The sequence below is a fragment of the Mustelus asterias genome, chromosome 1 (genome assembly GCF_964213995.1).
Source record: "Mustelus asterias chromosome 1, sMusAst1.hap1.1, whole genome shotgun sequence".
Taxonomy (NCBI): domain Eukaryota; kingdom Metazoa; phylum Chordata; class Chondrichthyes; order Carcharhiniformes; family Triakidae; genus Mustelus; species Mustelus asterias.
In genome coordinates, this window is record NC_135801.1 from 127,833,500 (window position 1) to 127,845,999 (window position 12,500).

The 12,500-nt window shown below is 40.1% G+C and overlaps 1 protein-coding gene across 2 annotated transcripts in view; it reads left to right on the forward strand.

The window, feature by feature from the left end:
- The window catches only part of ercc8 (excision repair cross-complementation group 8), a 41,380-nt gene extending 32,205 nt beyond the window's left edge, over nucleotides 1–9,175 (forward strand). For both annotated transcript variants that reach the window (XM_078218708.1, XM_078218716.1), the window contains exons 11-12: nucleotides 1,587–1,673; nucleotides 7,871–9,175. In XM_078218708.1, the coding sequence (XP_078074834.1) occupies nucleotides 1,587–1,673; nucleotides 7,871–7,939 (156 nt within the window). In that variant the 3' untranslated portion in view covers nucleotides 7,940–9,175. The remainder of the gene's footprint in view (nucleotides 1–1,586; nucleotides 1,674–7,870) is intronic.
- The last annotated feature ends 3,325 nt before the right edge of the window (nucleotides 9,176–12,500 follow it).

Here is a 12,500-nt window from a genome sequence, read left to right on the forward strand (position 1 = left end):
GTAACAAAGTTAAAACTATCTCTCCTCATTCTTTGCAATCTGTCTACGGTCTTTGACACAGTTGACCCACATCATTCTCCTTCAACACTTCTACACCATTATCTAGCTGGCTGGTGCTGCTCTCATCTTATCTAATCATAGTTAAAGCTTCACTACGAAAGCTTCCCTTCCCCTCCTGCACCATTAGCTCTGGTGTCCCCCTCATTTCCACTTGCTGCCCCTTGGCGACATCATCCAAAAGCACAGGGTTTTTATGTATGCTGGCTCTACCTCTCCATTACGTTGCTCAACTGTTGCTAAATTATCGGACTGCTTATCTGACCATCCAATCGTGGATTTCCTGACGCCATTATTTTTGGTATCAACTCCATTCCCGAGTTGCGACTCCATTCCTCCCACTGTAAGAGTAGGCTAACCCAGTCCATTTGCAATCTTCGTACTACTCCTAAATTAGGTTTCAACCGCCTACTCCCAGCTCTGTAATATAGCCCAACTTCACCCCTGTTTCAGCTCATGTACTACTGAAATCATCATTCATACCATAGAACTTGACTATCCCATCACTCTCCTGGCTGGTCTCCCAAATTCTACCATCAACTTGAGGTCATCCAAAAGTCCACTGTCCATGTCTTGGACCAAGTTCTGCTCTCCACCATCCTTGTGCTCGCTGACGTAGACTGGCAGCCATTTTTTAAAAGCTCATTTAAGGGATGTGAGCATTGCTGGCTGAGCCAGCATTTATTCCCCGTCCTTAACTGCCCTCCATTTCAGAGGGCATTTACGACATTGCTGTGGGTCTGGAGTCACATGTGGGCCAGACCAGGTAAGGATGACAGATTTCCTCCCCTAAAGGACATTAGTCAACCAGATGGGTTTTTACGGCAATCGGCAATAGTTTTATGGTCATTGTTAGACTTTTAATTACAGATTTTTTTAAAAATTGAATTCAAATTTCACCATCTGCCGTGGTAGGATTTCAACCCGGGTCCCCAGATCTTGCCCTAGGTCTTTGGATTACTGGTCAATACCCTTATGCCACTGCCTCCCCATTCAGGCACTGTCTTGATTTTAACATTCTTATCCATCTATGGCTTCACCCCTTCCTTTCTCCAATCTCCTCCAACCCCATAACCCTCATGGATATCTGCGCTCATATAATTCTGGATTCTTGAGCATCCGCCATTGGTAGCCATGCTTTTAGCTGCCAAGACCCCAAGCTAATGCCCGCCCTTCAGCTCGCCACCTTGATTTCTTCTTTAAAGACACTGCTTAAAATGCACCCCTCTGACCAAATATCTCCTGATATGGCTCAGTGTCATTTTGTTCTATGATGCTCCTGTAAGCTGCCTTTGAGCACGTTAAAGGTGCTGTATAAGTAGAAGTTGTTGAAATTCCAGTTATTTTGTGCATGGAGCAAAGATGATGAAATAAGAACTTTGAATTTAAGTTGCTCCTCAGTTTCTTTTTATTCTTATAAAAATGCCGTCTGTTAAAGAGAAATTGGGAATTTTATCACTTATTGAAAGCATGCTGTGGTCTGCCAACATATGCAGAAATGTGTTTTAAATATAATTTTCTCTTTGCAGGAACTTTATAGTGGTGGCAGTGATGTTAACATTTTAGCGTGGATTCCAGATCTCGGTCGAACAGGTGTGGAAAATGAACCTAAGGGGGTAAGAGAAAATTATTCAGCATATTTACTTCTATAAAATATAACTGTTGCTCTCTTTATATAGCATTGTAATATCTCTACCACAGTCTCACAAAAAGAAGCCTTTCAGCAATCACATCTGCGGTCTCCCTGTTTTAGATTCAAAATAAATTCCATTGTGGCGGTCTTTTCCAAAATATGTTCTGCTTCAAATATTTACTCAATTTTCTCAAAATATGCAATTCTCTCTGTATCAGCTATTCCATGCTGTGAATAAAGATATTTCTCTCTTAAGCCTCTTTGTGACAATTCTGAATTGTCATCACTGACTCCTCAACTGAATAAAATAGACATTTTAAGATTAAAAAATATCTGGAAAATCTATTCCAGGTTCCCAGTGGAAATAGTCCCACTACCTCAAATTTTCCTCAGGACTATAATTTTCTTTCCCTCGGTCACTGGTAACACTACTTTGTATGTTCTCTTCGGCTTTAATGTCCTTTCTATACGAATATAGGAAATATAAATAAAAGTATGTTAACCGGCCCCTCGAGCCTGCTCCACCATTCAATAATATGGCTGATTTGTTTGTGTTTCAAATTCTGCATTCCCGTCTACCCCGGATAACCTTAGCTTCTTGGTAGGCAAGGAAATCAATCTATCTCCATCTTAAAAATATTCAATGACTCTGCCTCCACCACCATCTGAGGCAGAGTTCCAAAATCATGCAGCCCTCTTAGAGAAAAGAAAATCTCCTCATCGCTGCCCTAATTTTAGAACAGTGTGTGAGGGGGTGGAGGACACAGGCACACACACTCCCATTAGTAGGAGAGACTAGGAACCGAGGGCACAGCCTTGGAATAAAAGACGAACATTTAGAACTGAGATGAGGAGGAATTTCTTCAACCAGAGGGTGGTGAGTCTATGAAATTCATTGGCACAGAAGGCTGACTGTCATTGAGTGTATTTAAGACCGAGATAGATAGGTTCTTGATTGGTAAGGGGATCAAAGGTTACAGGGAAAAAGGTGGGAGAATGAGGTTGAGAAACGTATCAGCCATGAGTAAATGGTGGAGCAGACTCGATGAGCTGACTGCCCTAATACTAATACTCACATAGAATCATAGAAGTTTACAACATGGAAACAGGCCTTTCGGCCCAACTTGTCCATGCCGCCTTTTTTTTTAAACCCCTAAGCTAATCCTAATTGCCCGCATTTGGCCCATATCCCTCTATACCCAGCTTATCCATGTAACTATCTCAAGGCTTTTTAAAAGATAAAATTGTACCCGCCTCTACTACCTCGCCCTTGGTGTCATCTGGCAGCTTGTTTCAGACACTCTCCACCCTCTGTGTGAAAAAACTGCCCCTCTGGACACTTTTGTATCTCTCCCCTCTCACCTTAAACCTATGCCCTCTAGTTTTAGACTTCCCTACCTTTGGGAAAAGATATTGACTATCTAGCTGATCTATGCCCCTCATTATTTTATAGACCTCTATAAAGTGACCCCTCAGCCTCCTACGCTCCAGAGAAAAAAGTCCCAGTCTATCCAGCCTCTCCTTATAACTCAATCCATCAAGTCCCGGTAGCATCCTAGTAAATCTTTTCTGCACTCTTTCTAGTTTAATAATATCCTTTCTATAATAGGGTGACCAGAATTGCACACAGTATTCCAAGTGTGGCCTTACCAATGTCTTGTACAACTTCAGCAAGACATTCCAACTCCTGTATTCAATGTTCTGACTGATGGAACCAAGCATGCCGAATGACTTCTTCACCACTCTGTCCACCTGTGACTCCACTTTCAAGGAGCTATGAACGTGTACCCCATGATCTCTTTGTTCTGTAACTCTCCCCAACGCCCTACCATTAACTGAGTAAGTCCTATCCTGGTTCAATCTACCAAAATGTATCACCTCCCGTTCGTCAGCCCACTGGCCCAATTGATCAAAATCCCGTTGCAATTGGAGATAACTTTCTTCACTCGCCACTATACCACCAATCTTGGTGTCATCTGCAAACTTACTAACCATGCCCCCTATATTCTCGTCCAAATCATTAATATAAATGACAAATAACAGTGGGCCCAGCACTGATCCCTTATAGTCTTTTCGTCTTATTCTCTCCCATCCCCTCAGAGATACTCGCTCTCTTTCCCCCACCTTCACACACACACACTTGCTCACTCTCACCCTCACACACACACTCACCCCCTCATACTCTTTCCCACCCCCCCTCACAAGCGCACTCTCTCTCTCATTCTCTTCCATCCCTTCACACACTAACTCACTCTCCCCACCCCCTCACACACACACACGCACGCGCGCGCGCGCACACACACACACACACACACACACACACACTCCCCCATCCCCCCTCTCACACATTCATTCACTCTCTCCCAACCTCACTCTTACCTAGCCATCCACCCATAGCAATGTCTTTTTCCAGGTTCACCAAAATTCGCTCTCCCAGAGCCCGCCAAAGCCTCGCCCTTGCAGGCCTTGATTCCAACCTGCTTTCCATGGGTCCTCGACTCCAAGCCGCCCTCCATGGGGCCCAAACTCCGACCCACTCTCCGCGGGTTCTGGGCCAGATATACCTGGCTCCTTGGACTCCATCCACACCACTGCTTCACTTCCCTTCGCCTGGCAGCTCTCAGCACAATAACCAGTGCTGCTCCTTTAATCAAACACTGTTTCACCTCCCTCATTTCCTGCTGATAAGCTTACTAGTCCAGCAAAAGCCGAAGAGAACTGGCCCATGATTGGTGGAGCAGCTCCAAGAATAATCTTCTGTTGAAGCTCACTTAATTGACCGGGGTTTTGAAAACTGGTGCCCAGGCTGCCTAAAGGAGCTTTGCAGGTCACATCTGGCCCTCGGGCTGTACTTTGGACAAGCCTGATATAATGTAATAATAAAAATTTACTGCATTGGAGAGAGGTTTATCTCTCATGAGATATTAAATCAAGAGCCTTTCAGTCCCTTCATGTCCCATCATGTAGCATTAAAGCTACCATGGTGTATTGGAACAAATCTTTCACTTATTCCGCAACCAAAACACTGCTACATTTGGGATATTATCATACCTAGACTGGCTGCTGATTTTGCTTAAATAGCTTAAAATCTCACTACACTTCAATGTACTTTATTGGCTTTGAAATGCTTTGAGAAGCCCTGAGGATATGAAAGGTAATATACAATTGCATGCTTGTTCTTTTATTTTAAGCTGGAATAAATTAATGGTTAATTCACATTAAGAACTAAACTATAAGTAGTTCATATAAATCCTATTTCCATGTTTGTTAACCAATTTTTTTTTTCATTTATGACGGGTTATGGGCATTGCTGACTCGGCCAACATTTATTGCCCATCCCTAGTTTTTAATTCATTCATGGGATGTGGGCGTCGCTGGCTGGCTAGCATTTATTGCCCATCTCTTATTGTGTGAGGGCGGTTGAAAGTCAACCACATTGCTGTAGCTCTGAAGTCACATGCAAGCCAGACCAGGTAAGGATGGCAGATTTCCTTTCTGAAAAGACACTGGCGAACCAGATGGGTTTTTCCAGCAATGGTTTCACAGTCATCAGTAGATTCTTAATTCCAGACTTTTTTTTATTGAATTTAAATTCCACCAAGTGCTGTGGTGAGATTTGAACCCAGGACATTAGGTGAGTTGTTTAATTGTCCGCCATCATTCATACCTGGATGTAGCAGGACTGCAGAGCTTAAATTTTATCCATTGGAATTGTTCAGTTCTATTATTTGCTGCTTAGGCTGTTTGGTAAGCAAATAGTCCTGTGCTGTAGCTTCACCAGTTTGATCCCTCATTTTTTGATATGCTTGGTGTTGCTCCTGGCATTCCCCCACTGCACTCTGTTCAGGTGCCGGATCAGAAACCCTAAGGTATATTTGAAGCCAGACTACACCCCAAAGATTTTTCTATTTTAGCATGAATGTGAGGAAAGGGTGCTTTATCTCAGGAGTGATTCCATTGACAAATTAGGGATCTATCAAAACGAGCTTTATTTATAACACAGTTTAAGTGTAATTCTAAAATGAAACTGTTCAACTCAACCATTGGATTGTCTTTAAACATGAAAAGAAACAATTCTTAACTGCTAACTTATCATTAGTCAGTTCCAATGAAGCAATATTTCTCTAATAGACTTAAACCCCACTTTAAAATATAGCTAGCAAATCCAAATATACTTGCTCTGACTTGGGTTAACAGCCTTGGAGCTTCCAGAGGGATTTTGCAGAGAGAGAGCGAGCGAGCTGATTTTAGACTGTTGTCTTTAACCAGCCCTCTCCAACAACTGTACTTTTTAAAAATGAAAATGTAACTGTTTCTGCTATAAGCCTAGCTTCTCCCAGTGACATAATATCACATGACTCGGTCAAATTAGTTTGAAACTAAGATCTTAAATAAACAGAGATGCATTAACTATAAAGTAACATATTCCTAGCTAAAATGAGTCACTTTCCTGCTTTCTCAGCATTTGCTGCATTCCTGCCAGACAAACCAACTCCCTTGCAGAAAAACATTTGATCTTAAAGCAGTCCCCTATACATAAAATATATTAATAGCACAGTATTGTCACATCTTTGAACCAGGTTTGATCCCCTGGCTTGGTGTTAAAGGTAGAGTGGGGGATATGCCAGGCCATGAGATTACAGACTGTGGTTGGAATATCAATGTCACTGGCAATGTCAGCATTTAATGCTTGTCTCTAGTTGTCCTGAGATTATTGTAGTGTTGTGCTTATTAAGTAAGGGAAGGAAATAGCCAAAAGGTCAGTGTAAAATATCATTTTTATTATGAGACTTTCTGAGATTGGTATTGGCAAGATTTTCATGTTGTCTTTCATGCTTTCTAAGTTGAGGCAGTCACTACCCCAATGTAACCTGAAAAAATGTTTTGCTTCTGGGATAGAATTCCAATGAGGAATATTTCCCCCTGAACCATGACAATTCGTTGTCAAACATGGTGTATGTACTTGTATTGTAACTTCACAACATATGTGTTTGCAGTTCAAGTAAGGCACACATTATAAAACAAAGTTTAATTTATTTTAGGCTCATTTGCATTTGTACATATTTTCTCTGCTATCAATCTCGAACAAATCATCTGCAAATATTTTTTTAAATATTATTTCTTCTGTCTGAATTTACAGTTGCAGGATTCATGTCCAGTGTTTACGTTTTTAAAAACCAGTTAGATAATTGTTTTTGTCATCTTGATGTATGATGTTCTTAACTGCTAATTGTCAGTAGCAGACCCCTCCCAAAAAGCTATCTGGTATGGCACAGGTTTATGCTGTTTACAGAGATAAAAATACATTTATATGTTTTACATTTTATCGAGGCTCTGTGTTCCTTCACTTGCAGTTGAGTAAAACTTCTGCCAATATTTCTCTTGAACTAGTTGTCAGACTCATCCTTCAGCATGGCTTCCGCATGATGTGCATGTGTAGTACTAAAGGTGTGCTGCCATGATGGAGGTGCCATTTTTCGCGAATATGTTAAGTTGAGGATCTATCTTCCCCCTCGGGTGGAAGTAAAATATCCCTTAGCATATCTTTGAAGAAAAACAGATGAGTTCTCCCCAGTGTACTGCTCAAACGTATATTTTAAAAATGGTGTCGTATAGAGCTGCTGACTATTAGTTGGAAAGGGTGCACTGACCCCAGAAAAGTACCAATCTAGTTCCTTAAAAATGGGTTGTATTGCATGCCTTGGAAGGATGTTGGTTTTGAGGTATAGTCTTTCATTAGATTGATGCAGTCTCAACGTGTACTTATGCTTGGAGTTTCTCTAAGATTAAGTAATTTCAGATTTTTGACTACCGAGATAAGAAGGAATTACTTCACCAATCTCTCCTTATGTCCTTCTGGTAATTCTGCAAAGAGGTAAAATTGATATCAGTACGAATATCTTTTGAGTTTAGCTGCATTATCTGAGAAAAATGTTACACTTCTGTGAAGAAGAAAGGGAGAAATGATTTTGTAGAATATATACAACCCTTTAAAACTATTACAGCTTACCATCATCTGAGTAAATCGCAATCAGCAAGAAACAAGCTAAAACTTCAGTAATAGTGAATGTGAATTAACATTTAAAAATGTTAACTAAATCATTTTTCACTGGGTAAATTGTGAATTTGAATTAATAAAACATGAATTTATACCATCGATTTTTCTTTTTTTTTTTGCAGACTGAATCTGGAACTTCTCAGAATCTCATCTTCCAGGATGAATGGAGCAGCAGTGATGATGACAACTGAAGTTCAGTTTCCTGTCTTGGAGCAAGAAACTGCTCTGAATATGTGTACACATCTGCAAAATAGTTCAAATATCCAATGTTACTCTCCCTCAACTATTCAGCTAGAATTTACAGCTCGATGAAGCATCTTCGATTTCCAATGGCTTAGTGAGTAAATGCACCACCTTTTATTTTACAACGCCATCCAGACCCAGACAAATCAAATGACTGAGCTGAAATAGCTGACCTCAACCAGGGCAACTAGTACAGTGCGACAGTACATCCCTGTCTCTGACCTCGGGAAAAGGGACAAAAATCAGCGTTGGCTTCAACTATTGACTGTTATCCAGTTACCCCTACTGAAAAGTGCTTTTGTTTGGATCAGAGTGGATATTCTGCTGAAAGACACTGCCTAGGTTCATAAACAAAGAATGATCACTTGAAAGAGTTGCTGAAAAACTGCCAGCCTTCGTTGCAAAGCAGAGGGAGGAATTGGTTAAAATTGTTCTTCAGCAGCTATGAAAATTTAAACACGAAAAGCTGTAGAATATTTAGCATGTTGCATTGATTTATTTCCAATGTTTACCCTTTTGAGAACAGTTAATCTTTTGTAATTGAACTAATGACTTTGTCCAAAAATAATACTGGTTATTTCCGGGTTGAACAATTCTCAATATGAATTAAAAATTATATTTTCCTGTCCCTGTGCACATGCACACATTCATGTATCTGATCTGCAATTTAAAGACTGAAATTTATTTTACTTTGATGCACTTAATTTGCATCCAGGTGATGTTTAGAATCACATGGCATTGATGGATAAACCTGAGTATCAAATTGCAGGCTACCGTATTTTGCAATTGTACAGTATTGTACACCTGATTGCTGGTTAGCTTGGTTCCTTCCATTTTTTTAGATTACAGTCCACTGCAGCTGTCTCAAGGTTTTTCTAAGTGTTTGTGATAAAGGCTTGTATTTTTGTTGTTCAGTTTAATATGTAAAGACTGAAAAATTTAAGTATTTGTAAATGAGTTGACCAATATGATATAAAGCACGTTTTGAGTTTTTATATAAAGACAAAGTGAAGCATTTGCTTTGAACGGAAGACTTTTCTGATTTGTAAGATTGATTATTGGGGGTTGAATTCAAATATTGGATTTGTGAATTTTAAATATCTGCAATCTGTTTTTAAAAATAAAAACGGGACAAACTTTTTAGAAAACAATGCTTCCTTTAATAAATTCAAATCAATGAGCTTATTTTACTTGAGTTCCTTTTTGATTTATATCAAGTAATGTAACACAACACAAGAGTGTAACAGTTTACAATGCTGAAGCAGATCTGCAGATTTTACTTGTATAATAGCGAAATTGTATTGTCATAGAATCCCTGCAGTGCAGAAGAAGGCCATTCAGCCCATCGAGTCTCCACGAACACTCTGACAGAGTATCCTACCCAGACCTCTTACCCCACCCTATCCTCTTTACCCTACACATTTATACCACTAATCCATCTAACCTACACATCTTGGGACACTAAAGGGCAATTTACCATGGCCAATCAACCTAACCTTCACACCTTTGGACTGTGGGAGGAGACAGAGCACCTAGTGAAAGCCCACGCAGACACTGGAGAATTCCATACAGACAGTCACCCAAGATTGGAATTGAACCTGGGTCCCTGATGCTGTGGGGCAGCAATGTTAACCACTGTGCCACCGTGCCACTTGTAATTTAAAAGTGAATTCAATGTCTAAATTTTGGCAATTTCTGAAACAAGTTTGAGTAACTATGGCACTACATGCTGACGTGAGGAAGAATGTTAGGTTTAATCCCAAGTCTGTGCTGATTTCGCAAGATGGCAATTACAATTTTCTTCAAATCTCCCTTGGGAAAGATGGATTAGAAGTCTAGATTTCTACTCTGATCATTTTTCAGTGAACCTACTAAAAGGTCCCTGGGTTTGACTGTTATAAGCCACAAATGTCAGTTTATTCCCTGTTTGAGAAGGTTAAACGTTTGCTACCCTTTCATTTGTGCTTCCATGGTTTATATTAACCAAAGTCAAAGGAATCATTATTTAGGAATGGAACTTAAATAGCTTCTAGATTGCAGTGTAAAATCGTCATTATATGGCTCGTGAATATGTAGGAATGAAGAATAATAGAGATGCTTCATTCCAGTAGGGCATGAGAAATGAACCGATAATATTTCAACTAAAATAAATTGCTCTATATTGCAAGGACCATTTAACCTTTAGCTGTGTACTCAATTTTAAAATTAGTTTGTTGGGCCTACTTGTGAATCATATGTGAAGTTCTTGTGAGCGAACAATCCCTAAAGCTCTAATCAATTGTTTCACATCTGTTGTAGATAGCAGATTTGTGAGCGCATTAGGAAGTCAAACACACAACAGTTTGTTGGTTCAAAATGCCTGTAGTGAACAAATTGATCAGAGGCAAATGGAATTTATATAAGCAGGTGAAGTTGTCCTTTTCAGGTGGTAGAAACAGAACTCCAGCACAATCCAGATTGCATTTTTAAAAAAGAGCTCTTCTAGCATTTGTTAGGATGTAAAATAATGCTCAAATTTGTCCATGGTTAGCTATTCATTTTGTGAAGTAGCCAACTAGTTTCTCACAGTCCTATTGATTGCTAATTGTTAATTGATTGCAGCAAAAGTTAGAAATATTTGAAATATGCAGATGACTGTCAGTGACACCACAGGGTTATTCTTCATGCAAGCTACACCATACACAAGTCATATATGTCAAAAGTAAATGAAAAACCCCATCAGACAAGATTCATATTCTTCAATATGTGTAGTAACATTGATTTAATACCTGAATTTCCTGGTGGGAGGAAACTCTGTCTCTTCAATTTTCTATTTTGGAGACTTAAAGAAATTGTTACAGCTCAGAAAGAGGCCAATCAGCCCATCATATCTGCACCAGCTCCCCGAATGCATCATTCACCTGGTGCCATTTCCCCACCTTTTCCCCATAACCCTGCACATTATTCATTGTCAGATAACAGTCTAATTCCATTCTGAGAGCCTCGATTGAACCTGCCTCCACTAAACCCTTAAGCAGTGCATTCCAGACCCCAACCACTCGCTGCATGAAAACATCTTTCCTTATGTTGCTTTTGCTTTTGTCAATCGTTTTAATCTGTGCCGCCTTGTTCTTGATCCTTTTACTAATGGGAACAGTTTTTCCCTACCTACTGTGTCCAGACTCTTCATGACTTTGAATACCTCCATCAGATCTCCTCTCAGCCTTCTCTCCTCCAAAAAAAACAGTCCCAAGTTCTCCGATCTACACTCATAACTGAAGTTCCTCATCCCTGGAACTATTCATCTGAATCTTTTCTCCTGAATCTTTTCTGCACTGTCTCTAATGCCTTCACATCCTTCCTAAAGTGCAGAACCCACAATTAGATGCAACATTCCAGCTGAGGCCAAACTATTGTTTTAGAGTTCAACATAAACTCTTTGTCTTGTACTCTATGCCCCTATTAATAAAGTCTGGGATACTGTATGCTTCAACCGTACACTCAAACTGTCCTGCCACCTTCAATGACTTTTGCGCATATACGTATATAGATCCCTCTGCTCCTGCAGCCCCTTCAGAGTTGTATCATTTATTTTGTATTGTCTTACCATGATCGTCCTACCAAAATGAATCATTTTACATTTCTCGCACACAACTTTATCTGCTACTTGTCACCCATTCCAACTTGTCAATGTCCTTTTGAAGTTTGATGCAATGCTCCTCAAAGTTCAATGTTTCCAAGTTTTGCATCATCCTCAAATTTTGTAATTGTGCCCTGTACACCAAGATCTAGATAATTAAACTAGATCAGTAAGAGCAAGGGTCCCACACTGACCCCTGGGAAACTCCATGACAAACCTTCCTCCAGCCAAAAAAAAATCCATTAACCCCACACTCCTGTTAGCCAAATTCATATCCATCTTGCTACATTCCCTTTGCTTTTTTTTGAGCTATAACTTCGCTCACAAGTCTCTTGTGTGACATTTTATCAAATGCTTCTTGGAGGTCTGTGTGCCTCACATCGTGTGGAGATGCCGGCGTTGGACTGGGGTAAACACAGTAAGAAGTTTAACAACACCAGGTTAAAGTCCAACAGGTTTATTTGGTAGCAAAAGCTTGTGTGGCTTTTGCTACCAAATAAACCTGTTGGACTTTAACCTGGTGTTGTTAAACTTCTTACTGTGCCTCACATCAACAGCATTGAAACTTATAAAATTCTAACAGCGTTAGACAGGGTAGATTCTGAAAGAATGTTCCTAATGCTGGGGGAGTCCAGAACTAGGGGTCATAGTTTGAGGATAAGGAGTAAACCTTTTAGAACAGAAGTGAGGAGAAATTTCTTCACCCAGATGGTGGTTAATGGGTGGAATTCACTACCACAGAATGTAGTTGAGACCAAAACGTTGTCTGATTTCAAGACGAAATTTGATAAAGGTCTTGGGGCAAAAGGGATCAAGGGGAAGGCAGATTAGGATATTGAAGTTGATCAGCCATGATCAAAATGAATGGTGGAGCAGGCTCGAAGGGCCAA